Raw genomic sequence first — 27,660 nt, forward strand, 5'->3', positions numbered from 1 at the left:
TGACGTACTCATTTTGTTTTTTATTTATTTATTACCTAAAAAAAGAAAATGTTCTATCACAAGTCACACTGAAATGTATTGCTTAAGAAAAAAAAATATATTCATATATTTTTTCATTTCTTTTTTTCATTTTTTTCATTTTTTTTCCGTTTTCAGAAACACGTTTTGTTTCCATTATATTCCACCAAAAACAAAACGTTTTTTTTCGGACACGAGCATCAGCTGCTGCCATGTCCCGACAACCATCTCCCCCAGCTTTTTAAAAAAAATGCACAAAGAAATACATAATTCACAGTTACCATTTTGGTTTCATAAATTAATACAGTCACACATGTGCTACACCGGTCTAGAGCTAGAACATTGTAAATTGTATTCTTGAATCCTGTTATTTTCAATAGTTGGCTACAAGAAAGAACAGGCAACTTAAATGACGTGATCAGAATTCCACCAACATACTGTTTTTTTATCCTCTCTGTAATGCTTATGTCATCTTTTTTGTTTTGTTTCATCTTTTTGAGTTTCACACAGAAGTGAGGCACACACAGAGTATAGTTCATACATATACAAAAAAAATTAAATAAAATTTGGGAGGGGCAGGGGATAAATTGTCCTTTTAATAATGTTGTATCCAAGGAAACAGGAAGTGCATGTAGTCTGGAGTCCTCAGAGGACCTTTCTTATTCTGAATCAGGGCTGTTTCTTGCCATCTAAGTACTGTGGTGTAAACTTCCACAGTTAACAGAAGTTACACAGATTTGTAGCTTTTTGCAGCTTGTTGGTGGGAGGACTGAGTAAAGAGGGATGTGAGGTTTCGGACAACGGAGACCAACGAGCATGGCAACACAATGAAGAAATGGGACAAAGACAGTATTTGAGGAACAACACCAACTTTTGAATAGTGTTTGATTCACTCAAACAAGCTTGACCCGTAAAATCTACAACTCTCATGGCTGCAAATACTACAGTCCTGTGTATCAACCAATGAAAACAAGCTTAAAATCTGACACTGACACAGCAAAGGGCAACATTTTTAAGGCACAGAAGCCTTGACATAATAGAGACTCCACCAGCTAAAAGCACTAAAACAACAGATGCCCAGTGTACTCAGTGACAAAAATGGCGCCTTGATGACAACAAGTCCGACAACGATGCACACAGAAAGTTCAAAAACAAACCAAAACAAAAAAAAAGAAACATTCCCGCCCCATTGTCCCCAAGTGTCTCATTTTTTAGTGAAAGGTAAGGCCACTTAAAAAAAAGATGAGGTTCACCAAAAAAGGTAATCTCTCACTGCAATCTCTGGGAGTGCAATTGTGGTAGGGTGGTCGATCGCTCAGACGGACAGACAGATAAAGAGACAGACCAGATGCTTCTCTCGACTAGGTTTGACGGACAGTCCTGTAAATCCGCTGGTTTGGTGGTTCCCTGCGAGAGTACGTCCACGCGAGCCTCGGTTGGTGTCCAGGCTGGGAAGAGGGGAGGTGGCTAAACAGTTCGTAGGCTGTCTGGGTCCTTGAGAGTCGTGGGGGGTAAAACCAGCTTTCGGGGGAGTAGTAGAGAGAGTCAGTTGCTCCTTGCTCACCATCATCATCTTCATTGTCACACAACAGGAATGTTCAGTGCTGAGCAAGACGCGAGTCCACACTTAACTTCATCTGTTTTGGTTTCTGCATCGTTAATACTTTAGCAGGACACTGTTGTTCTAACATTGAAAAGTAAAAAGTACAAAAACCTAACCAACAAAAGCAGCATTGTTTATTTTCTTCACAAATTCATGCATGTTGTTAACCTTCATTCCCACAGCACCAGTTTTTTTTTGTCTTCCATCAATAGAAAAAAGATCAGTGTAATTCACACTTCTGCATGCAAAGAAAAGTCGCTTTTTCCCTCTCGCTTAATTTTCTTTTTCATTTGAAGTCCCCGTGTGTAGCAGCGGAACTGTGAAAGGCCTAACCTGATATGTCAATGGATGTACTGGTGGAGGCACTAGATAATGATGCTGGACACAGATCCCACTTCTTCCCCCCTCTTTGCCAATAAAAAAATAGAGTTATTATTATGAGGACTTGTGGTAAGGGTACACATCAGATGGGCCTAGAACTGGAAGCCAACTACGAATTGGACAATTTATCCTGTGGTGATATAAAGTAGTGACCCAAGCATTCACTGCAGCTGATCTTCATGGTTTTGAGAAACTATGGGGATTATTTTGGGAGAAGACAACTTGGACAAAAACATGGGATATTCTAAATCAATTTACACTAAAGTCAAACACACACACACCCTCATAAACCTTTGCCAATTGTCACATTTATGTACACAAACTAATACAAACCCTCAACAAGTCCATTCAGGTCTGTAAGACATGAGGTGGGCTGCATGAAATTTATCTTTCCGTAATCATTTGTTGTGGCCAGACGAATATAATTCATGAATGAGCGGATGAATGATTGAACGGATGTACGTATTTGTTGGTTGTCAACGACTTGACTAAAGCCACAGAGGGCTGCTGCTTTTTGAAAACAGCAGATAGGAAGAGAAATAAAAAATAGATCTTTTTTTTTACCATATACATTTTAAAGATTTTAAAATCCTCTAAAGCACTTTCTGTTAATATTAATTCATTTTGTTTATTCATTAATCATTCCTATCGATACCCTATGTCACTGAGGTTGATATCAATACTTCCATATTCATTTTTTATTCTAGTTCAGGCCCCACCTCCTCGCACACTTTTGACCAGCTGTTATAAATCAAGACAATGTGCAAATCAACGACTACTTTGAACTGTTATATGAAAACCTGAATGCTTTGTGAACAATGCTACATATTTTGTGTTTATAAAATATAATAATATGTTTCAAAATGGAAAAAAAAAAAGTTTAACCACCCCGTAACAGGTAGAAACTAGACTCTGGTTGGTGAGTTTTGAGATCGATAAGAATGCCCGTTGGAATAATCCGTAGTTCGGCAGTTCTGCCATTCTTGCGATTAGGAAACACTGAGGCCTCTGGTGCTCCTGTCCTGTTAATAAGTCCAGTGTGGATCTCTTCATTGCTGTCCAGAGTGCGCTTTATAAAAACAAATCTTAGAAAACAAAATACCACCACCACCATCACCCACTGAATTCTGCTATGCTCAAGTTCAGGTACGGTCTCTAATCATACCGTAAAAAGTCTTGTACACTGTTAAGTCCGGTTGTTGCCTGTCCAAGTCCAAGCATCAAAAGAAAAGTTCTGTTGCTATTGTTGCTGTTTTTCCCCCAAGGTCAACTGTGAATGACAGAATGGGATTAAAGTCTGCAGGGAGTCTTTTTTTTTTTTCATGTGACAAGACGCCAGTCACAAGGACAACTTTGATTTCCTCTTTGCACAAGACACCTTCGCACAGTTCTGTCACCTCCTTGCCAATCCACTCCCTCAAAATATATCTCTAAGTAAATCCCGAGCAATGCTTCGCACATCTTTGAATCTATCCCCCCAGCATGTGGGATCAGACGGTTCAGGCCATGACAAACTCGGACTTCAAGTCAGCCTTGACGTCGGGCTTCCACACTGAATCGTCAAAGTCCAGGTCCAGGGAGCCCTCGCTGGACATGCTGCTGTTGCTGTTGCTGCGCCCGGCCTTGCGGTTGGGCAGCCACTGATAGGGAGCGCGCTGGTCCCGCCGGGCCTTCCTGCGCAGGCGCTTCTGCTGCATCAACAGCTGCAGGCGTTCCACCTTACAGCGAGTTGCACGGTTCTCGGTCTGACGCACGCGGTCACCTGGACAAAGGAGAAGAGAGGTGGAAGGATGGTCAGTCGGGTATTTCTCTTTGCATGTTGACTGGTTTATTTACACCGAACAGAATCAACACTAGCTACAAAATAAGCCAGGATTGAGAAGAATGTCAATATATGTCTGTGTGCTTTAGTGTGTGTGTGTTCAGCAGGCAGCAGATAAAGCAACACAGCCTTGATGATAATGCTAGGACATACTAGGATCATTCCCTTGGCTCTGACACACACACACACACACACACACACACACACCATGTGCACAATGTGGAATTTGCTGCTTAACCTCCCCCACTGAGCATCATTAGCCCCCTCAGTGCCATTTCATCCCCTTATCGCTGAGCGGGGAGACCTTCTTAGACCCAAATCTCCTTGAGAACCAATAGCAAGGCCAAAGCCATACAAACACAAGCCAGAGACGACACATTCTGATAGCTGCCTATGATATCTGCACACATAACTGCAGCTGACATGCCTTGGCGGCTGGATGTGCGACCAAGTGTATTTCTAGCTGTTGATGTGCCTATAGGAGAATACAGTCTCGAGGGAGAGGCCTTGCATCGCACTGTGAATGCTTTCCTACAGTGGCCGAGTCGAGCCTAATTCAATTTCTACGTATATTCAGGGGCTTGGAAGGAAGGGAAAGCAACCACAATCTATTAGCCAGCTCCATTAGTATCTGTCTGGGAATTAAATAATTAAATAATGGGCTAGAATGTCAATAAACCGAAGCACAGCGCCCATCTCTGCCTCTGCTGCACACCAGAACACACACAAACACACACAGACACTCAAATCCGCATTCGAGTACATCATGTATTCACACAAAGACGCATACACAATGTGTAGTCTCATGCACATATACGCACACAGCTGAACACACTGGCGGGTGCACACACGCACACACACGGCAACAGCAGCAACAGCCGCAGTAGCTTTTAACGTGGATCGATGGCAAATTAAAAAGACCTATTGATTAAACCTTAGCTCTAGTGCAGCCATCCATCTCGGGCCCAGGACAACGCTATTGGCTTTCAATAGAAAATGCAAGCGAATGGAAATTGTAAGCGGAGAGAGAGACAGGGAGAGATTGGGTTTTTTCTGATATTTTTTTTTCTTCATGGCTGTAGCTTCCCACTCTCTGCTCATTGACCCAACACCCCCCCCCCCCACACACACACACACATTCAGAGCCGCCCCCCTCCTCCTCCTCCTCCTCCCTCCTCCTCCAGCTCTTGCCCCACGTTTCCCCAGAGACAGCTAGGTGGGGCAGTGTGAAGAGGGGGAAGCAGGAGGCGAGAGGAGAGTAGACGGGGGTGGTGGTGTGGGTTAAGGAATTCCTCCCCCAGGGGCGAGGGGGATAGAGAAAAGGACGGAGGAAGAGGGTGGAGGGTAAAGGATCAGCCGTAGGTGGCAGTTTTCGGAATCGATTGTGCCCTCCTCTGCTCTTCCCCCCCATCGGAATGAATTCCGGACTCTGTGTGGGCTTAATTTACCTTTTTCCCTCATTTGCTTATCGGATCGAGCAGTGCAGAGCCTTTTCTCCAGCTATAAATATTCACCACAGTCTGGCAGTGCATGCTAAAGAACTAAACTGCCGTCAAGCAGCCTCTACGCTGCTTTTCGAGAGCAGAGCGGATATGAATAATGGCACGGAGTTAACAGAAAAGAATACTTCTTCACATTACACTCAGCCACATTTAAACAGACTGGGGGTTTTTCCACTTCCTGCCAATATGTTCTGTCCTGATACAAACGTATGTGTGTGCATCCAGATGCTGTGTGCGCTGTGGGTGAGGGCAGCGTGTCATCTCCAGAGAACAGGGGGTACACCAAAGGGGGGGATTCTCCTACATTAGAGCCATTGTTCCGCTGCCTCAGCTCCATGTGACATTCATATACGCTGCTGCAAGGCTTTGTTCCCCCTCCGGTCCTCCCTCTTTCCCTTATTCCCCTGCTCCGACTAGCCAACAGCAAAACCGCCCCTCGGCTGTGTCGAAATATGGCTGTACACAATGAAACGGCACCGAGCCAACACATGCCTACTTACAAAATCTGTTTGTCTGGTACAGTTTGCCTTTAGTGCGTCTCTTTCTTTATTTTATCAGGGTAGTCCACTCAATAACAATCCTGTCTCCTGTGTAAATGTAAGAGGTACATTTACTGAGATGCCTCAACAATATATAAGAACAAATGTCTATAGGGCAGCTCGGTGGTGCTGTAGGTCTTGGCCTTTGGCTTGGCAAGATCTCTGAGAATGTGCTTGGAGCTACACCAAACTTGGTGTGTGTGTCTGTGTGTGTGTGTGTGGCCATTCATCAGCGTCACTACCGGAGCCCTGGGCGGCTGGGCCGGACACAGCTGGCCGCAAGGATCTCCAGACTATGTTTATGACAGTAGGGCTATTATTAGGGCTGGCTAAGAAGGACAGACTACACACACACACACACACACACACACACACAGGCTGGCCTGGAGCCTGGATGCAGAGACTTGGGTTTGACGTGAGCACAATAACCTTGGAGGACCCAGAGAGAGGTGGGTAAGAGACATAGGGAATGAATGAGAGAGAGAGAGAGGGAGAGAGAGAGATCCCATGTTCATATAAAACCCTGTGTGACACAGAAAAGACAGATGAAGCAACAACAGATCTTTTCTTAGAAACGCACAGTGGAAGATATCAAACAGAAGACAGGTCAAGGGCACAGAGAAGAAGCTAACGCCTGTCTCCTCGTCCTCCTCTCTCTTTTCACCACTCCCCTGCCTGCCAATCACACCAAAACTCAATCCCGAGCAGCACATTTTTCCATCCCCAAACTCTCTTCTCTGAAGACTTTGACACAGGCCCTGTAAATACACTGAGCACTGCAGAGAAAGCCAGAGAAAATCAGAGAGAGAGGGGGGGGAGAAAGAAGGGGTGATCTATGAATAATCGATGCGTCAGTCAGTTTTCCTTGCCTTTGAGCCCAGCCCAGCAACACAGCAAGGACTGAGATAGGGAGCACACGGGAGGGTGGGTGGGTGCAGGAGGAGAGGCAGAGGATGGAGGTAGAGAAAAAAGGGGAGGAGGGCTGCAGTGTGCAGGACGCAAGGGGAGATTAAAGGAGCTTCTCCTTTTATTGATTGTATAAAGATTGGCCTTCATTTGCAGTTGTCTTAGTGCTGTTGTTTGTTTGTTTGCCTTGATAAGTCTTGTGATCTTGCAGAGAGAACATTGTGTTTGCTCAGCATCCAGGGAACCAAAGAGGGAGGGGTGGACAGACGGAAAGAGAAAGAGAGGAGGGAGAGAGGAAGAGGAGGAAAGAAAATCACATTTCTGCAAAGTCAGCCTTGGTTTCTTCTAGTTTTACTCTTTCCCCATTTCATGGGTTAATGACATGGGCTAAATTAATATCACGATAGTCGTCACAATATAATCCCCCGTAAAATATGATATATCATGTATTTACCAACATGAAGCATGTCGTGATTATTCATTTAATTAGAAGAAGAAGAAACAAGAAGTGATGGTAGTGAGGTATGTCAACCTGTTTTGCACGGTAGGAGTTGGGTGAAGGCCAATATGGATGGATCTAACGGCATCAGACCAGACCAAACACACTCTGACGCATCAAAGTCAAGCATTTAGGGACCAGTAACTCAGTGTCAACAGGTAAACAGCTCCGTGAGGAAGCACTCTGGAGCACACGTCGGCCATAAATCTGGGAAACCTGACCTATGTGGGAGAAACATTCAACACCAGAGAAGAAAAATGTAACTAACTAATCAGACACAAACTGAGGCAACCAATCAGATTGGAGCTAATATGAGCATTTTGACAGCCAGTGAAAGGGCACTGACAGCCCTGCAGGGACACAAGCTCTTCAATGACTTTTAGACTTAATTTGCATTCTCTCTCTCTCTCTCTCTCTCTCTCTCTCTCTCTCTCTCTCGATCTCCTTGTCGACAATGAAAGGGCACCTGATGTGCTTGGCTGGCTCTGCTAGATAGCTCTGTGCTGCGCTGCGTCGCTGGGGCCTTCGCTGAGCTGCTGGTGCACGTGTGTCGCACCGAACCTCCGTGTGTGACGAGAGAGGAGTAAAGCCGACCAGTGGATAATGTCCGTTGCCTCGGCCAAGCAGATCAGGGCTTAAATACAGGAGGTTGAGTGCATGGGATCTTTCTCTGTGTCTCTCTCTCTCTCTGTCCCCCCCCCCCTCCTTTGGCTTCCCTAGTCCCAGCCAGCACGAAGCTAACATGACCTGACAAATCGAAGGGGGACAGGAGGGGGTGAAGGGATGCGGAAGGGACACAAGAGAGGAAGGGGGTGCTGGAGAGGCTAACTTTGTCCCTGCTTTGCCCCTCTCTGTGGGCTTGTGTAGAAATAAAGCAGCTGCAGTGGGAGTGGGACTAAAAGGCAGCCCTATAATCCCATAGCCCTCCCCTCCTCTGCCCCACAATGGCTCAGCCTGGTGCCCTGTATGCAGCCCCTGTCCCTGGCCCCTGCACAATAGGTTTGGCTGGGCAGGGGGCTGAAGGGCTGGAGGGGGGTGCCGGGGAGGTCCACCCTACTCAGTAAAGGAATTTAGCTAACAATCAGCCTGCCAGGCCATCCTGTTCAAATCCAACACAAGTCCTGGGCTGACAAATCCCCACACTCAGCAATACCGCACTGCAAAGCCTTGAAACCGAGCTAGTCGCCAAAGCCTTTAACCAGGCATTTGTGGTAGAGTGTGTGTGTATGCTCAAGCTTTTTATTTACGCTTGTCTTCTCCCCCTCGCACATGAACTTGCAGTGGAAAGGGTAAAGGCTCTCAGGAGACAGCCAAGCTATGTGACATTTTCAAGAGGCTGTTTCAACCCAGAGTTTTGACTGCACACACACACATTCTGGCCGGTTATTCCCGTAGCTGAATGAAGGCAGGTTTCTGTGAAGCAGTGTTAAGCCGCGGTGTTAAGTCCAGTAAGTCTTCCATCAGGTGTCGGCTGATAAGGCTGCCTAGGAGCGCTTAGTCATCAGCTTCCTTAGGACACCATGTGAAACGGGATACAAGTAGGCACGCAGCCCTCGTCCGCACAAACACACCAGCACGTTCATTGTCTCAGGGAGCTAAACTGTTGCTTGGTTGGACGGGTTACCCGTTCACGTCCCTCTCTGGAAGTGTACACTGCGAGCAGGAAGTTGGAGAAGGACATTCATCCATACTTTTTTTTTCTTCAGTTGGGTTTCTTGGTTAATCAGTGGGCAGTTGGTAGACTGATGGACAGGATATAAACACTCATATGATGAATGGAGGCTTAGTGTTGTGGTTTTAACAATCCCCCTCTTCCGCATCCTCCTCCTCCACTGCTCTCTACTTCACAAAAGCAAATTCTTTTCAGAGCTGCATTTCGGAATAAATCTATCTATTTAAAGGCCAAATGAACACAGACAATGTATTGATGCACAACACAGACATGGAAAGAGAGGGAGGAAGACAGAGAGAGATGGATTTTACAGACGAGGCTGTTTTTGGACAGCAAATGGGGGAAACAGCGGCGTGGGCTGTAGAGAGTGCAGACAACGAGACATGACAATAGTGGGAGAAGAGGGAAAGGGCGGGGGTGGAGGGTGGGGGTGTACGTAGGTGGGGGCAGTGAAAGAAAGGTCTTCCCTGAGTTAGGAAAATAAGCGTGTGTTATTCCAACTGTTCACTGAACACTTGTAAGGACGATGTGATGCAAAGGAATACTGGACATCCCCCGTCTATCTGTATTCAGTTGCTACAACTAAAACGGTCCATTCTGCTTGCAACAGAAGGTCATAAAACAGGGGACAAAGCCAGAGCATGACAATAGAAATGTATGTTCTTGCTTTTTCAAACAACAGAAAACATTCAACATAAAGCACTGTGCTCCAGGACCCTCCCTACCAGACTATTCAACAAAATGTAGCAGCAGCTCACCAAAGCCTAGCTCGATTTCCTCCACAGGAGATAAGGAGGCAGCCAAGGACAATGCTGTTTCTCTCAGCGCAGCCAGTCTAACCTTACAACAGTGACTGAATGTTATCACTTCTGGACATCTGTCTGACACTCAACATCCTGTGTCTCTGCAAGGAAAGGAGGTTTTACACCCATTCCCTAAACGGTATCATCGGAACTCCAGCACCTGCCCCGGCCCAGCCCTTGGGCATGGGTATGTCGGGGTTTGTCCGGCCCCGGCCCATACATGCCCCGGCTCCAGCCCTTCTTTAAGAGGGAGGTTAAACCACCCAAAGCCTAATCTAATCTAAACATAGCCCAGCCCAGGCTTGAAGGGGTAAACCTATCTCCTTGGCGCACAACAACAAAGCCAACTCTGCTGCCTGACAAGCGAAGCCTGACTGAACAGGTCTGGAGAAGCTTGTATTGCATTACTAAAGAGACCCCCCTCCTCCCATCTCTTCCTCTTCTCCTCTGCCTCAAAACCCAGGAGATATATGTATATATACGCATGACTGTTTTTGTTCTTTAATCTGACTTTTCTGTTCCTGCTTTGTCAGGATTTTAAAGATGAAAATATGTGCTTGAACAAGAGAATGATGCAAAGTCATCCCAACAGAGCTGATAGCTCACCATGATGTGCAATGAGAATAGAAACAGAAACGACAAAGACGACAATGAATTCTTTAGTAGGTTGCAATGTAAGTGCAGAGCTCAGTAAAATGACAAGTTCTAGACTGCAGTCACACACATACACGACACACACACACACACACACACACACACACACACACATACACACACACTTCTCCAAAGCTGTGGCAACTGCAGGAACATCTGCTTCAAGGGATGCACAAAGACTTAACATGAGTGTGTGAGTGTGTTTTTGTTTGTGTTGATGACACGCTTGCATGAGTGGAGAGAGTGCTCTGTATAGTCACTCACCAGGGGGTTTGCACATGCGGATCTGGCTCTGGCACTGCACCAGCGGATGAAGAGTCGGTGGAGGGCTGCTAGGGCTGCTGGCGGGCACAGAGGTAGCTTTGGCAGAGACGCCCGTCATGCCAGCAACCGGGGGCGAAGGAGGCGGCGAGGGGGCAGGGGAGGTGGGTGAACCACACTGGGTCTGGTAGCGGAGCTGGGTCAGAGAGGGGGGCATGCCCTGGTAGTGGCGTGTGGCGCTCAGAAGATCATTGAGGATCTGCAGGATGGTACCAATATCTCGTCTGGGACGCCCATTGCTGTCCTGGCAGTTGGGGTGCAAAGTGCCTGAGAGGGGGAGCAAGGAAGATGGAAAAAGTATTACAAGAGATGTCTACTGAGTTTTCAAAAAAAAAAGTCATTCATACACACACACACACACACACACACACACACACACACACACACACACACATGCCCACAATAGACCATGAGACCAGACAGAGGAGCCTGTGTTTAATTTTCTGGGTATTTTTTGTGAAGCATGCCAGTTCTCATAAAAGAGGCTTTCAGCTGGATTTCACTGTGTGCAATTTATTGCTTAGAGCAGCAATAAATCTTCATGGCAGCTCGGTGTCCTCTCACCTGAAAAGGTCCCCGAGAAGACTCCGGGAGCGTGGTTGACAAAGCTCTCAATGATGGCGCCGGGTTTGCGGGAGCGTGTTGAAGGACCGGTGCCACTGTTGGGGCTGTTGCTGCTGCAGTTAGCCTGGAGGGAAAAATATTATATAGCATGAAGTCAGGCTTCAGGGCAATGAAAAGCAGAGTGAGAAGAACACATCTGTACACAATCTGAATGAGGGGAAATTCCGAGTTCCCATAACATACTCTGTTAACATGTACATCAAATGACAGTCATGCAAACTGTGAAATGTTGAAATCATGTTCTGACCTATATCCCTTATATATGCAGTATATAATGTAAGCTCTGTCCTGAGTTCTGTAAGTGACCTTTACTTCGGGGTGTTGTAAATACTCTTTGCACTATGTAAGTAACCTATGCAGTAAAGGTTGGTGGTTATAAGAAACCCCAGAAAGCAGGAAAGCTGAGCTTTCTGCCATACTACAGCCCCCAAACACCCAGGATATCTTATTACCTCAAACCTTAGCTTAACTTGGATCACACAACTGACATCTGAAAGTGAAATCGAAACAAAGGCAAAGGTCTCTGTGTTTGTGTGTGTGTGTTACGCATGTGAAAGCCTGATGAGGAATAGCCATTTCCTTTTTCTCAGTACTAAACTGGCTTGATTCTGTTTTTCTTGTTGTGAACCATCTCTCCCACATAGTCCACTGACATCTGGTTCTTATTCACTTTCCATAGGCTGGAGCTCGGGGAGGTGGAGAGAGTATAAAAAAATTGGTTGGTGGAGACAAGTTAAGTGTGTTTGTGCATGTGTGTGCAGCTGTTCTTAGAGTTATCTTAAGTCAAATAAACGGTTGTGAAGGTTAATGATAAATGGCTGACAACACTGAGGTTAATGATCAGTCATCACATGAAAATCCAACTCTGGTTCATTAAATCTGCTTCTCTTTGAATCTTTTTCTCTCTCTCAAGGTCTTTATCCCCCCCCCCCCCCCCCGCCCGTCCGTCTCAGCGGGCAGGATGAGGTCATATGGATGCCGTGCCCATCCTGGCTTATGTGTGTGTGTTGGCCTGTTTGTATGTATTTAGGAAGCAGACTGCACCCCAGACTGCACTCCAGTGATGACTAAGTGCACTGTGGTTTGGGAGCACGCACACACACACATATCACGTGCAAACCTTCTCCAGACCTGAGTAAACCACGGGTTTGCCCTCATGCTGCCGGGATATCCCACTAATCTAATCAATTTAATTGAGGTTGATTTAAATGTGCATGGCACTCGGGTCAAACGGTCGTAACCCATACTGTTCATTCATGAGAGGGCTGAGAGAAGTGCCTTTGATGACATCAGTTTTGTATAAAATATGGATGACTAACAATATGTTTTAGGCTTACCTCAGGGCAGAGGACCGGGGCTACAGGGCTGGCCTGGCCGACGTCGTGGCTGGGTTGGCCTGAGGAAGGCTGGTGGTAGTGGTGGTGGTGATGATGGTGATGGGCTGGAGAGCGGAAAAGACCTCCAGGGATGTGGGACGGGCGAGGGGAGTGGGACGGAGGAGGAGGAGTAGGGGGGCTACAGTGAGCGGAGGAGGGCGACTGGTGGTACATGGGAGGGAGCGGCTGATGGTGTGTGGAGGGCAGGGGGAAGGAAGGGGAGCCCGGGGAAGAGGGGGAGGAAGGTACCAGGTGAGGCTGGGACAAGTGGGGGCTGGGGTGACTGTGTGGATGTTGGGGGTGGTGGTGGGAGTGTGGGTGAGGGTGGGGAACACGGGGCTGCCCCGTGGCCTGTCCCATTGCGGTCTCTGCATTGCCCCGGGTGATGACGTGTCTGTGCTGGAGCTGGGGACCGCCGGACTGCTGCGCCGCCAACTGGAGCTGGACGAACATCATGTGATCACCGACACGCAGTGCCAGGGTGAGGGGGGAGCGGCCAGACAGGAAGTCACTGACCTGCAGTAGACAAAAGAGAATTTGAAGAATTAAATTCATACTTTTAAAGAAAAGTCACAAAACCCATCACAAAATAAGCAGGATATACATGATTTATTGGTGCAGTGGTATTTGCAAAGTGCATCAAGATTATGCACTGAAAGCCCAAGTGTTTCACAAAGAGAAAAACTCCTCCATACATATTGGCTTCCTCCTTTGTAAATGAACAGTTTGCGCCATGGATGGCAGTTAAAATGCGGTGCTTTGAGCTCCCCCACTCATAGAGACACGGACACACCACATTAGCCCATCATGCAATCAATCACTATTCTGTAACACTGGCCTATTTACATCTGCTGGGGAGCGGTGGACGAGGGAATCTATTGGAAAACACACACAAATAGAGCCCACTCTCGCTTGCTTCCCACTGCCCCTCAGTCCGCTCTTAGTCAGCAGTGTCATTCAGCTCAGAGACAGAGGCCACCCTTCTGTCTGGCCCGGGGCCTGAAAAATCAGTCCCACGTCCAGGAAATACACCCCGCCTGCCTCTCAAACACAGAATGGCCGATTGTCCGCGGCGGATCTGGAAGGGCTGCCCATTTTTGGAGCTCTGGCAACGGCTAACAGGGGCCAAGTGTGGAGGCCTTGACTGACCCACCCGTGGCCCGGATGGATACACACAAATACACACAGGATAGCGGAGTTGTCACGAATTGGCTGAAGGATTCACACTAAACAACAAAAGTTGTCTTGTTCCCTTCCTGCAGCCTGCAGCTCTGTTGCTGTGTATTACCAATGAAATGAAGTCTGTGTATGTGTGTGGATGCTTGTAAGTCTGTGTATTTTCTCGTCATTCGGGGGTCAGAAAGCCTCTTTGGGTCTTGGAGACTCAGCAGTAATGACGTCTCAGGTTCTCCCCAAATAGAGGCATACAGAAACTACCAGCACTAGCAAATACAAAGTGACGCCTCTGTCCAAAAAGGTTTCAACAACCCCTCCAGCCTGTGTGCTTTCAGTCCCCAGAGAGGGACAGAGGGAGGGGGGAAACAGGAAGACAGAAGCAGCACCGAAAAGCTACACAAGGGTAGGGGAGAGCACAAAGAGGACGGGAGATGGAGAAAAAGAATAACGACAAAGCAGAGAAAACAAGTAATAGAGACATTCATACAAAGACAGCAAAAGAGAGCAGAGGCCTCTCTCCCCCCAGACCCTGCAGCCTTTGGAGTGTGCTTGTGAGATGTTGGCCTGTAGTTAACCCTGTGAATCACCAGGCTCTGCCCTCCATCACTTCTCTCCCTTTTCTTCTGCTTATTTATTTCTCTATCGACCGCTGCCTCTCTGTTGCCAGGGTGACCTTTGCACATTGGTATTGACATGGTGTAGAAAAGAGGATGGAGGGAGAAGAGAGGCAGGTGAAAGGACGAGGGGGTTGGGATGATCTGATGGATGCATTTCAACATGTAAATAATCAACAGCTAAAGCAGCAAAAATCAGCATAAAAAGATGCTGCAGGGTAAACAGAAACTGCCTTTTCAGAGAGTAAACTCAACCACTAATGGCTTGTTGATAATCCAGTCCACACCAGCCATTATTACCCCGCCGTGCTAAGACAATAAATTCAGCAGGGCGGGGTGTGAAGTGAGGACGAGAACAGGGCAGGGTGCTACCTGAGATGGTGCGAGGAAACTACATGTACAAAAGGTCACCTAACAGACAAGATATGTGTGTGTGTGTGTGTGTGTGTGTGTGTGTTTGACACCTCAGGGGGAGGCAGAATCTCAAAAGTGGGTGGGGGGGAGAGAGAAAGAGAAAAAAGAGGGGGAGGTGACGCTGACTGTGTCTGTGACTGACAGCTGTCAAGAGAATGAGTCGGCAGTTTGCCAACCCACAACACACACACACACACACAAACGGACATGCATACAAAGTCAGAGGCCCTGAGGGAGACCATCAACCCAGTGTTTAGTTAAAGGGAGGGATGCAGATGAGGGAAAACGCCCCTGAGAAGGAAGTATCTGCTTGTCTGTGGTACTGTTCAGACCTGTATCCACATATATCCGTGTCAACGTCCATCTGAGACAGATTACAGCTGGCATCAGAATCTGTCTCGAGTGACAGCTTGTGATCGGATTTCACTTCCCTGCTCACATTTGATTTTATCTGCGAAGAAACTGCAACTGCTGCTAAACAGAAAAGAATGTGCGTTTGTGCTCAGTCATACAGCTAGAGGAGTGGACTGCAATGGCTATTCGGTGCTTCTACACCTCGTCGGAGTTGGCAAGTCAACCGTGTGTAGCAGAATTGTCTAGCTAATTATGGTTGGGGACACATTTGCGTTCACACTATATGTTGAGAGTCACAGCTGTATTTATATCCATTTCCTGTGAAGGAATCATCCAAGATGCCATTTAATGTCTAGCTTGAACAGGGCCTTTGCTTTATCAAACACATGTGAGAGAAAGTGAGAGAAAGGGGCCCACAGTGAGTGACAGCAGGAGAAACAGAGAGGGGGCTTGATTACCCTTATAATGACTAGTGTGGATTATTCAAAACCACCAAGATGAAAATCATGTACTCCTACTGAGCTCCCAACACCACATGGCAGGCTTCAAATTAGCCTGCGAGAGAAGCCAGCTTTCTTATGGCTGTCTGTAGTGGTTTGTAATGAGAGGCGCAAGACAAGGAGTGGGGGGGGGGGTTACTTTTGTTGTGTTAAGGCAGACAGAGAGAAACCAGCCAGTCATTGTTCTTGTTCTGATGCAGCAGCAGCGGTATGCAAAGAGAAGAGAAGCTCATGCCTGACGAAGAAGGTGTGTGTTTGCTGAAAACAACACACATTGGTGATCATACTCAACAGAAACTGCATGGGCAATGTCATGACAGAGTCTATTCAGTGACATACAGGTGTTGATGAAGAGCTATCGCACTTAATATGCCATCACCGCTCCTCTTTAACAACTGACCCCAGAGCCAGCGCCATCAACCATTTTGTTTTAGTTGTCGGGGGTCCAGGAGGTGGTATTTTGTTTAGCAGGAGGCTTTGGTTGCTATGCAGTGATGGGGGAGAATATGATAAGGGGCAGCCAGGGGAGGAGGGGTGGAGAAAAGATGGTGGAAAAAAGGGGGGGGGTGTTGGCATGAGAGAGGGAGGGAGCAAGGATGGTGAGGGGGGGATGGGGGATGCGGGCGATGGGGGTAGGGTGTCAGAGTAGTGGTGGGTGATGAAATATTCAGTGAGAGTGTGCCTCTGGCTCCTTCCCTCTTTTTTTTCCTTTCGACATCTCTGGCTGACAGTTTTATTTATTGGGGTCCCTGTGGTTCAAGGAACTCATTTGCAGTCGTTCTTCCTTTGCACACTAAGCGAACTAAGGGAGGGAGATAAGGAGTGAGGGAGGAAGAGAGAGGCTGAGAGACTGAGGGAGAGGGAGGGAAAGATAGAGAGTGCTGGCAGCACTGAGCTGACATTCATGAACAACTGAGCAGCTTTGTGCCAGAGAAAAGAGGATAGAGGATTGGAGGGCGGGACAGGAGGGTGGAGAGAGGGAAGCCTTGAGAGGAGGAAGACGTCTCTTCCAGCCTTTCTGGTTCCAGCGTAGCAGCTCACCTGTCGAACCGCTAGGTGCAAGGTACGGTTCAAAAACCTGCTTATTAACCCCCTATCGACCTAGATGTTTTGATCGCACCAGGACACTATTGATAGTCTCTGTGCCGGCACACACCGGCTAAAGATGCAATAACGGGCTCTCAAAAGAAAGACGAAAAAAAAAAAAATCAATGACTTGCATCATGCCCCAAATCCTAAAAGCAGCCGGGGGCTCTTCAAAGGCCCCATTAGAAAGATAGGCGTCTGTAACACTGCCTGATAAGAAACAGAGGGGGCTGAAAGGAGCAAGAGAGGACCAGCTGGCCATCACTGAATTTGATATCAGAATGGCAAAGTTCAGGATGATCAGGTTCCTGCTAAAGCCACTCCTCACACTGTGCCAACAACTGGTCAGCGACATTGAGCCGATTCACATGCACAGGCAGGCCTCTCAACCCACAGCCTTCGTGCATTGGCTCCAATTGTTGCCCACAGTCCTCTCACTCCACCAAACGACTTTTATACCTGCTGATTAATGCAATTGAATAAGGAATCTGTTTTGGTGGCGAAGAGCATCACTTGACGATGAGCCGTTTCTGTACCCAGCAAGACAATTCTGTGGATACAACGTCATCACCACCAACAAAAGAAGGAGGAAATAGCATCTGTTTGAGATAAAAGGTACAGGCAAATGGAGGTGAGGCAGGAGAGGAGTGAGGAACGACAAGGAAAGATGACGAGCAGTAAGACATGGCTACTGAGACGATGCAAAGCATGCTGTCTCTCTTCAGAAAACTTCTTTAGTATGTTTTTGAATGATTTGGCAGATCGACCTGGCTCTTTTGACTCCTGTCTCTCCGTTTCACCAGTAGCATATGCCTAATTGACTTCATTGGACTTGGTGGTGGCTATCAGACGTGACATTCCTGGCCTCCATCCTCCCACACAGTAGCCCCACTAGTCACGATGCCTGCTACTTGAATCACAAAAGCTCAGTGTCACCAGGGAATGGAAAACAATGATGGTCACGACTCAAATATGGAGAAATAAGACCCCCCTGGCTGCTGAACGGGGGAACACACAGGCATTAAAAATGGATGTTGGAACATGCGCACACACACACACACACACACACACACACACACACACACACACACACACACGAGCAGATGCATATACACAATAGGACAATGAAATCCCCTGCAAAATCCATCCCTCCCTTGATTGTCCCACAACACACCTTGATTCCCTCCACCCAACCCAGCACACACCCTCCCACTGTGCGTTTAAGCATCACAAAGGGGATTACACAGGTGCAAAAATACTGCGTGATCAGCTTATTAATGCCATTTTCAAGGCCAGGATTTACATGAGCAGGGACTGAATAGGCCTTTAGATCGGCATTGTCTTTTATTCCATACACAATTTGATTTACACATCCAGCGACAAATTAATTTTTGTAGCTTTCATTTAGGTAACAAAAAAAGCAAATTACCATTCTAAAGAGCAAAGACTCCCTCTCTTATACTGCATGCACATAGAAAGGCCTTCATTTCAATGGAAGTGGAAAGGACAGGGGGTGCTGCATGCAATAAAAAAAAGGGGAGGATCCACTCATATTGACCAACAAACTGACTCAGTCATTTTTCAATTCCTTGCACTCCCAAATCCTCAATACAATTACTCTCTCAATGATTTCCAGTAGTGCCAATCCTGCTGATTAACTAGCATCTAGATAAGGTGGTGTACAGGGTGCAGGACTGGAAAAAGAAACATATTGACCATCTGCATTGAGCCGATTTACACACGGTCATGTCCTAGCACACAGGCATGCACAGGTACACAGTTGATGGTCCATGTATTCATTCCACCATCACTGCTAGAAACTGCCTTTTCTAGTCGTAAGCCAAATGCCGTCTGTCCTCTCTTGTCTTGATTTCCTCCCTTCCGTTACACTCTACCTTGTATTTCTTGTATCTGTGCCCATCCTCCCCATCTCCTCCAACCTACATAACTTGCACAAAAACATCAGCATCATTCATGTGTTACAGAGTGACTCTCCCATTCTCTTCTCCTCCACCTGTCGGCCCCACCGTGGCACCCCCTGAGAGAGGCAGAGCGAAGGAAATGAGGCGAGGGTGACCCAAAGGTGACGCCGCACAGATTGTTAGATTCTACTAGTTTGCATCTGTCCGTTTCTAGACACAATGACAAAACTGTGCCATATCGTTGCTTGTCGTTCCTCGACGAAGAGGTGGGGGGAAGAGGGGAGTGGTTGAGGACAGGAGGCGGGAGCAAGAAAACTAGAGCAGATATGTAACAGCGTATTCCGGCAGGACATATGGAATGGCAATGCACAGCCTCCTCCCAAAGCAATCTGTGTTAGTGTTCAAGGCAAAATTTGTCAAGCCTAGCTCCAGCTGGGCCGCGCATTGATTTTGAAACCAGTATGCACAACTGTAGCTGCATTCAATTGGGTATAGCTGACGCCTATGGATGTGTGGAGGATGAAAGGGGGTCGTGGTGCGGGGGAGAGCCAAACTTAAAGAGTGACCCTCAATCATTGTTGTGTGTTTGAGGGTTTGTCAGCTGGGCAGGTTTGGTGCTCATGCTTTAAGACAGGAACAAAGAGGTGGCTGCATGGGGGAAGGGCAATGGGGGGATGGTAAGGGTGATGCCTGCCTGCCTGGTTGGCTTTTATTCTAACATCAATGTGCATCAATGAGCAAATAGTCCCTGTGTGCTGAGAGGGACATATAATCCTTCTCTTTTTGTCAAATACCAAGATCAATAGATGGAGAGCTCGTGTCACTGCCCAGAAATAGTGGATATTGCTTTCATTTCCCTTTCACTGCTTGTCCTGTAAGTATACATTCATTTTACAACTAGGATCAGACATTTTCTCATTCTGTGAGCTGGACCAGAAATCCTCTTAAATATATCCTTTCAATTCTGGTGTGTGTGTGTGTGTGTGTGTGTGTGTGTGTGTGTGTGTGCGTGCGTGCATGACTTCATATGTAAGCTGTACATACAACCTCTATTTAGCAGACAGAATGAGACGAGAGTAGCGCAGGGAACTGTACTTTGATGGGCTGTCAGGAGGCAGTGGCTTAATACAGCTTAGATGTCATGCAAAAAGTCTAGTGAGATGCCAGAGGAGGAATTAAGGCAGCCAGGATTGTCCTTGCTAAAGGAGCCAGCCATCACGGTCAAACTGAGGCAGCTAGCCGGACTTGCAAACCACAGCACATTCAAATTATAGGGCCCTGGGAGAGCTGTTAAGCAGAAACAAGAGAGGGAGAAGGAGGAAAAGGGGGAGACGGAGCAAAGGGGAGGGGGGGGATCCCATTTTGATAATTGCCAGGGCTCCATTTCCATAAAACATTTTCTATCTAACTTGCTCCACAAACGTCTGAAACAACCCTGGAAGCTGTCATGTTCTGCATGGTTGGCTGGCTAGCTAGCTGCCAACGGTGAACTCCCCCAGAATCCTGATAAAAAAGGAGACGACATGAGGTGATCCTCTCAGCCCCGTCTTCCATGAATACACACACTTCCTGGCAAAACACCCGATCTGCAAATGAGACTCCACATGACCAAAACACAGGTGGGTGGAGAGGTGAGGAGGTTATAAGAGGTCCAGGGGTTCTTCTACAGCTACCACAGCTAACAACCACCCCACATCTCCCCGAGGCTATTTTTGGGTGTATGGGCATATCAGTTATCATGTCAGACACTTTTAAGAGCTAAGTGCATTGATTGATTTTTGATAGCCCCAGAGTTAGGGGGGAGAGAGGAAATGAGGGAAAGCTTTTGTGTTCCTATTTTCTAATCTGACTCAGATCCTTAATCTCCCTGCAATCTATATCATTCCATTCCGCTTCATGAATTATAAAGAGGAATCAATTTCTCTGGATAAAAACACACTAAAGCAGCTTTATGACTTTTTTTTAACCTTTTACCCTGCCATCGCTCTTACTGTGCCCTTTATTCTTTCTATCCCCACTGCAGGATTACAATTAATGTCACAAGAAAAATGAATGTAACAGTAACGCACTGTAAGCATTTATTGAGATAAATGCAAGCATCTGACTCATACTGAATTTAAGAGTAATGGGGACACAGAAAGAGGAGTGAGAAATCTGCTCTTCTGGCTCAGCGGTTGAATTATCATCTGCCTTTGGTGAAAATGACAGTCACTCATGGCTGCCCAGCAAAGGCGTACCACATGATGGGCAAGGCTTGCTTCCAGCCCAACACCACCGCTCTGGCATACACACACACATCCAGTAACAGACACGCACACGTTCACTTACACACACCTACATACACGCTATCATCTGCTGTCAAGCGCTACGAGACGCATGCTGAGTTCACACACACACACACACACACACACACACACACACACACACACACACACACACACACACACACACACACACACACACACACACACAAACAAGGCCAGGATTTCCACCATAAAATTATCAGCAGGGAATGAAGCCACACTGAACCACACTCGGCTATCTCTGAACATCCTCTGATAAAAATGCGACTAAATGTACAGTATCACTCTCTGGACAAATTCATCAGGACGTAAACGCTGCATGACTGATACACTTAACTGCTTACATCAGCGTCCAATTTCACCACCGCGTGCTGTTTTGACATCAGTCAGCGGCGCATCACTGATGCACTTACGCACATCTCAGTGTTACCCAACGCCACAAAAAGGAAGTTGGTCTGAGTCAGTCAGTCAGCTGCAGAGTGTTTCATACGTCACACAGTTGTCTGTGTGCATTCTGCCTTATCGCCTCTCTTCTCGCTCGCGCTCTCTCTGCAGCCAGCGCGGAGATAACTATTTGCCTTTTTTCGCTTTACTCTCATTTGGGTGAGTCATGCCACAGTGACTCAAATGCATACTGTATCTCAGCAGGCCTACAGAGCCGTTTCACTGTAAGTACAGGATGTAGGCCCCCACTCGGACTATGTATGCATGCTAGGCTTCCAGGAACCATATGCTAATGCTGAGTGAGACGGCTGTCATCTGGTGATCCAGCACTCAGTTTATGAGTGAGTGAGACTACACTCAATCTCCATGTAGCCACAGCACACTTCCTGGAAACTTGCCTGTGCGTGTGTGTGTGCAAGCATGAAATACAGAAGGAGTGGAGAGAGATTACATATAAAGGTAAAAACACAAAGGTGGAAGGGAGTGTTATGTGCTGGTCCTCTCAGCAGCTCACAAATAAGCCTTTCTTGTGTGCTGTTCGCCCTGGCTTCCTGCAGTGGCATGCATGCACATACACACACACACGCATGCACGCTATCACAGATGTTACTAGGATACAGGAGGGTGTTGCTGCTTATTATATCCTAACAGCTCACACTGGATGGCTAGCTTGGCTTGGCTTGTTTAAGAGGCTGAGATTAGACAAGCAAAGAGGCTTGTGCTTGCGCAGCCTGCTCATCTCATCTCATCTCTTTCTCTCTGTATCTGTCATATCTGGGTGTTGCTCCGGACTGAAAAACCTTCCATATCCCTCATGCAAACACACACACACACACACACACACACACACAAAAGGCCCAAAGCTCAGTTTAGATTGCAACCACGGTAGGTCAACACAGAGAAAAAGGCCCTTACCTGAGTTTCTGTTAGGCTCTCCAAGGCTTGCATTACGGACTGTTCTGGTCTTGATGCTTGAGACTGCAAAGAGAGGAAAAGAATATTTTTTAAAAGAGCTGTCATCAATAATGTAAAGTAATACATATGCTAATATGCAGCAGTTGCTATTTATATTTACTACAAACTAAAATAAAACCCCAGTTAGGTGAGCCTTACCATTAATCCTGCTTCAACTGTTGGAACAAGTGTTAACTTGCTCCCATCAGAGATGCCAAGATCCTGGAGTTTGCCTGAACTTAGTCGCCTGCAGGGTTAGAGAGAACAAGATAATTAGACCATGCTGACAATATCTTCTCTCTTCAGACGCACAAACACCCTTCAGCCAGGGGGGGCAGACAGACTTCAAAACTAGTTTGGAAAAGAGCCGTGGGTGAAAAGCTCCATGAAAGAGAGGTATTGATTGGGCTGTCATATTTCAATTTCGAGTATAGTGGAGCTTGACAACTGCTCGCAGTGAATATCTGGCACCACCGACACTTGCCTAAGTGGAGGTAAGTATTTTCTTTTGGCATTTTGAGTCCACGCTGAAACCAAAACTGCAATCTTTTTAAAACTTATAGGAAAATATAAACAGTATGACAAGTAGCTATTGCATGACTATTGTTCTCAGTTGAACTGTAAACCATTATGATAGCTGTCTCTGCAAAAGAAAGTGATGCATAATACATTTCCAGGACTTTACTATTTAATGTTTGGTGCAGAGCAGGAGCGTCTGCTCCACAATGAGGAGATTGTCTTTTCTTGCAAGTCACGATGCACTAAAACCACTCACACGCCAAGTGTCTGACTCTCTGCCTCCTTCAGTTTAGTGAAGGATGTTTAGGACAGCCTGCTGTACAGGCATGACCCAAATCTCACCCCATGCGGCTGAACAAAGGCCCTCAGCACTGACTTGATGTAGGTCTACAGTTTGAGGAGCAGGAGGGGATTAAAAAGGGGGGGTTTCAGGTTTTAAAGGATGATGTGATTTATTGGGTGATTACAATGGGTGGGAGGGGATGGGGGCAGAAAAACAATGTGAACTGTTTGCATGTACTAAAGCCTCCCTTCTCCTTTTTTGCATAACACCACCTGCACTATTGTTAGCTCATTTAACCTGGGCCTGATTCATCTGGGAACCGCCTAATACTGTAGGTTGCGGTTGATTTTAAATAATAAAAGGTTTTAACTATCCCCTCGCCCATGCAGTGCTGCCCTAATGTGCTACCATGGCAGCATTTCATGATTGCTTCAGAAACTGACCAGAAGATACTGCACACCAAGAAACCCACTGAAAGCATTATTCTGCTTCCACAGCTACTGGTTATTACACACTCACATCCACCTTCCATTGTACAGTAACATGTCAGAGATGAACAATAGGCTATGTGTGCCGGCACAGCAGCAGCAGAGTAAATAAATTACAGACTACCAAGTCCGTGTGACATTACTCATCAATGTTTAACGTGTTTGATTACCACAGCATTAGCAATTCAGTCAGGCTCCGGTATTTATAATGAAGGAGGCATGAATCAATGCAAGTCTGCATTGCAAGTCCTCGTCAATACTGTTCCAGTGACCTGTGCGTCCCCTATGCGTAATTCCAATACCGTGCATCCTGATGGTCAGTAGTTTCCTTGAATGTATTGATGACCAAAGCAGCAAAGGCTGCCTCTGAAGCTCCCGAGAGCTCAGCTCAGCCACGCATAAAATCCAAAGTATAGATTAAAACATATCACTGCGGGCCCGGAGGGTGAACGCACCTAAACTCTGTTTATTCACATTTTCAAAGTGCGGAGTAGCCTTGACATTACGGCTCAAGGTGTCAGCGTATAGTACAGATACAGAGTACATGAATGTTCACACGATTGTTCCCCATGTACAGAAAGGCTACAACACTTCTAGTAAACATATTTCGGTAAGGGTTGTATCCGGTTTACTCACGTTTCTTTGTGCAGCAGAGCGAGTCTCTCTTTTGGTACTTTGAGTTTTTGCGACAGCCTCCTCTTCAGTCCCTCCACGGTCTCCTCCAGGGGCAGGGAGAGCTCGAAGCGTGTGCCGGTGGTGGAGTGGATGTACAGATTCATGGAGGGCTCAGTCGGGACGGCCTCGCAGGACGAAGCCCCGCGACTGGTGCAGCTCCGGGCGCTGGGGTGCTGGTCCATCCGATAACCTGTGGTCAGAGAAGGGGGAGACAAGACGAGCACAGCCGGGGATGAAGAGGGTGAGGAGGGCTGTGGGGCAGATCCGTCGCTTCGGCTACCGTCCTGTGTTCTGCTTGCAAATCAAAGGCAGCATTCAGCTGTCTCCCTGCCTCTCGCTATCTCTCGGCGCCTCTGAGTCCTTCCTCTCACTCTCCGAGAGTCAAAATAAAACCCAGTCCGTCTCCTCTCCGGTCGATATCATGAGAATATTCCCCCAGGAAAGTCAACTACATGCGGCTCGCTTCTCTCTTTGTTTGATCTTTTTCTTTGTTGCCCTCTCCAACGTGCGAGCAAAAGTCTTCCTAAATGCTACATAGATGGACAAACGCCTGGCAGAAACGCAAGTATGTTGTCAGCAAAAAAAAGCCATGGACGCTCATTTACGCAGGCGGTTACCTTTAAAACAAAAACCGGCAGGTCTAATAAAAAAGAATAGAAATTCCTCTCGGTGTTTTGTAAGCTTCTGCAAGCTTTAGATGAGAAAACACACGGTCCGTAAGCTGCAAAGCCTCATACGGCTAGTGGCGAGAGGCTCTCCGCTGCGCACTCATACCCACGGCAGCTCCGGTGAAATATCGTGAAAGGAACAGTGTCACAAAGTATCCCACTTCCACCATCGATAAAAATCCGCCCACAGCCGCGAGGCGGCCCGGCCAATCACGGGTAAGCTCCTTCAGGACGCTGCTGATCTCAGCCAATAGCAAGAAGGGATCGACACCCACGTGGAGGGCAGGCGAGTTTAGGCCATTCATAATAAATTACAGCATAGAACAAAATATGTGCCCATACCACAGTAGCCTACTGCAGCGGAGCTAAAACGGAGGTCCGTGGTCCTTAAGAGGTCACCGGAGGGTTTGAGGAGAGCTCAGTTAAAATGACGAACTGTTTACTTTCTGCTATTACTAACTTATATATAATTACTTCTTTTTACGACGCGTATCGATAAGAACTAAGAGCCGAGTTTCTGTTTCTTTCATTTTAGCCGAGGTTGGTGTCTCCCCGCACACAAAGAGACCGTTTTAATCTGTGCCAGGTCACATGTCTAAAAAAAAAAAAAATATGCTGTGTAGTTGAGGGTCCTCTTGTGTGGGAACTGTGCAACAGGCTCAAAATAGCATTCACCATTAAAACAACAACTGCAAAAAGTGAGAGATATTCAGGAGCATCACAGTCAGCACACAGGCTGCGTTTAGGTTAGTGGCTCAAAGGAATTGGACTTTTGTGTTTCTGGATATAAACATTACACCAAAGGAGAGTTTGGGTGTTTTGATCAGGCTTCACTGCCTTTTCTGTTGGGCTATAGTAGCCAGTAAACAACAGCACTCGTGTGGATGTAGCTATTTTAAAAACTTGGCATAAAGACCAGGGGTTACACTCAATACGTTATCAGATGGGCTGTAATGGCATTAATAGTGCTGACGCCATCCTCTTTCCCCTGACCTCAGCAGCATGCAGAAACCATTGAAGTGATCGCGAATAGTACGCAAATGACATACTGGACGGGATGTTCTCTTCAGGAAGAAGGAGGCCGGTTAACTCGCAACACACACAGCACACAGGCCAGTGTGTAAAAGCGAATGACGTGTATGAAATATGACTTGATATTTTCTTATTTAATTCCCAGTCTGAGATGACCAGTACATGCCTGCTCAACGACAAAACACGCAGATAAACTTACACACGGTACAGGCATCTAACCTCTATCGATTATTCCAACTCAAGTAGGGGCTTTAACACAAAAAAAGAAGATACTCGGTCGCCTCCCAGTGGCCGAGGAAGATAGTGTTCCACTTGAACCGCATGAACTTGATTCATAGTTTACGAGTGTCTAACAATGGTAGATCATCCAGTTCGGACTTTACAGCAAGAATTTAAAATATGAATCCACTAATTCTTTATTTATGCTCAGTCCTAACATTGGCTTATTATACTCTTAGCATGGTTGTCACTGCTGCAGTATCATTTAATAAGGAGGTTATTGTGCTTCTGAACAGACAATATCGGCAACGACTTGCTGTCAGCTACTAATTATAATTTACCGTAACGGTGACATTCTCCTGTCGTCTATACCGGCCTTATTAAGTTAATCATGTCCGCAGAATTTACATGGACGCTGGCTCATCCAATCACTACACACATGCTTTTATCGATCCGCGATTGACTGCTCGTCTCCAATCAATTCATCACCCACCGACGCAATGTGTTTAACTTGCCTGTGGCGTCAACATCACAGATAAAACATGCTAAAATGTTCAAAGGAGTCACAACTTGATATTACTCACCAATTATTGTGGCGAAAACTGTAAAGCTTCGCGCTGGAGTCTGCTGTGTTCCAGTCTGTTTCCCCAGCTTTGGCATGTAAATTAAACCCAGACAGTGATGAAAAAAAATCCAAGCACTTGAATATCCACAAGGTTTTCTCTGTAAATTCTCCGACAGCCCTGTGCGTGTCCAGCGCGCGACGTTACGCACCGGACCTCGGAACTCCTGACCAATAAGGAGCTGCAGATAAGTCCGAAGGTGCCTCGTGCTGTTAAAGCACACCGGCGACTTTCTAATAAGAGCGCAGTTGGGAAGGTGAGACACCTCTTAACAGACTCTTCTCGGATATGGGTGGAGAGTAGCGTTCTTGTTATGTCAGCATGTGATTTAAGGTGGCCTTGCATCGCCGTAACCGCCTCTGTGTCCAACGTGTTCTCGTCGGTGGGGAAGAATGTGCCTACGCAAAACCGCAGCAGATAAAGATATCCAACTGTGCCAATGCCGCGGCTCTGTGGACAGCAGGCGCGGATTTTAATGGTTGCAGACACTTAGATAGAAACAAAACAACCACCAGCCCGTGGTCTACCACCTTAACAAAAAGTTAATGAAACGAATGCTTCGATATCAGGGGTGTTGCCAGTCTTTGACGACATAGACAAAAATGTCACTGGGCAACAGAGCAGGTAAACAGGCTCCCTGGATACGAAGGCACGTACACCCATAAA

At 46.8% G+C, this 27,660-nt stretch overlaps 1 protein-coding gene across 1 annotated transcript; it reads right to left on the minus strand.

Annotated features, from left to right (window-relative positions):
- On the minus strand, positions 1-27,211 carry midn (midnolin). Its single transcript, XM_070908469.1, has 8 exons — positions 26,956-27,211; positions 24,414-24,642; positions 22,647-22,734; positions 22,449-22,511; positions 12,682-13,236; positions 11,285-11,408; positions 10,664-10,987; positions 1-3,764 (listed from the first exon to the last, which is right to left on the minus strand). The coding sequence occupies exons 1-8, from the start codon at positions 27,029-27,031 to the stop codon at positions 3,502-3,504; spliced, it is 1,722 nt and encodes a 573-aa protein (XP_070764570.1). The 5' UTR covers positions 27,032-27,211; the 3' UTR covers positions 1-3,501.
- Between the last annotated feature and the right edge of the window lie 449 nt (positions 27,212-27,660).

Source organism: Enoplosus armatus, chromosome 7, assembly GCF_043641665.1.
Source record: "Enoplosus armatus isolate fEnoArm2 chromosome 7, fEnoArm2.hap1, whole genome shotgun sequence".
NCBI lineage: Eukaryota > Metazoa > Chordata > Actinopteri > Centrarchiformes > Enoplosidae > Enoplosus > Enoplosus armatus.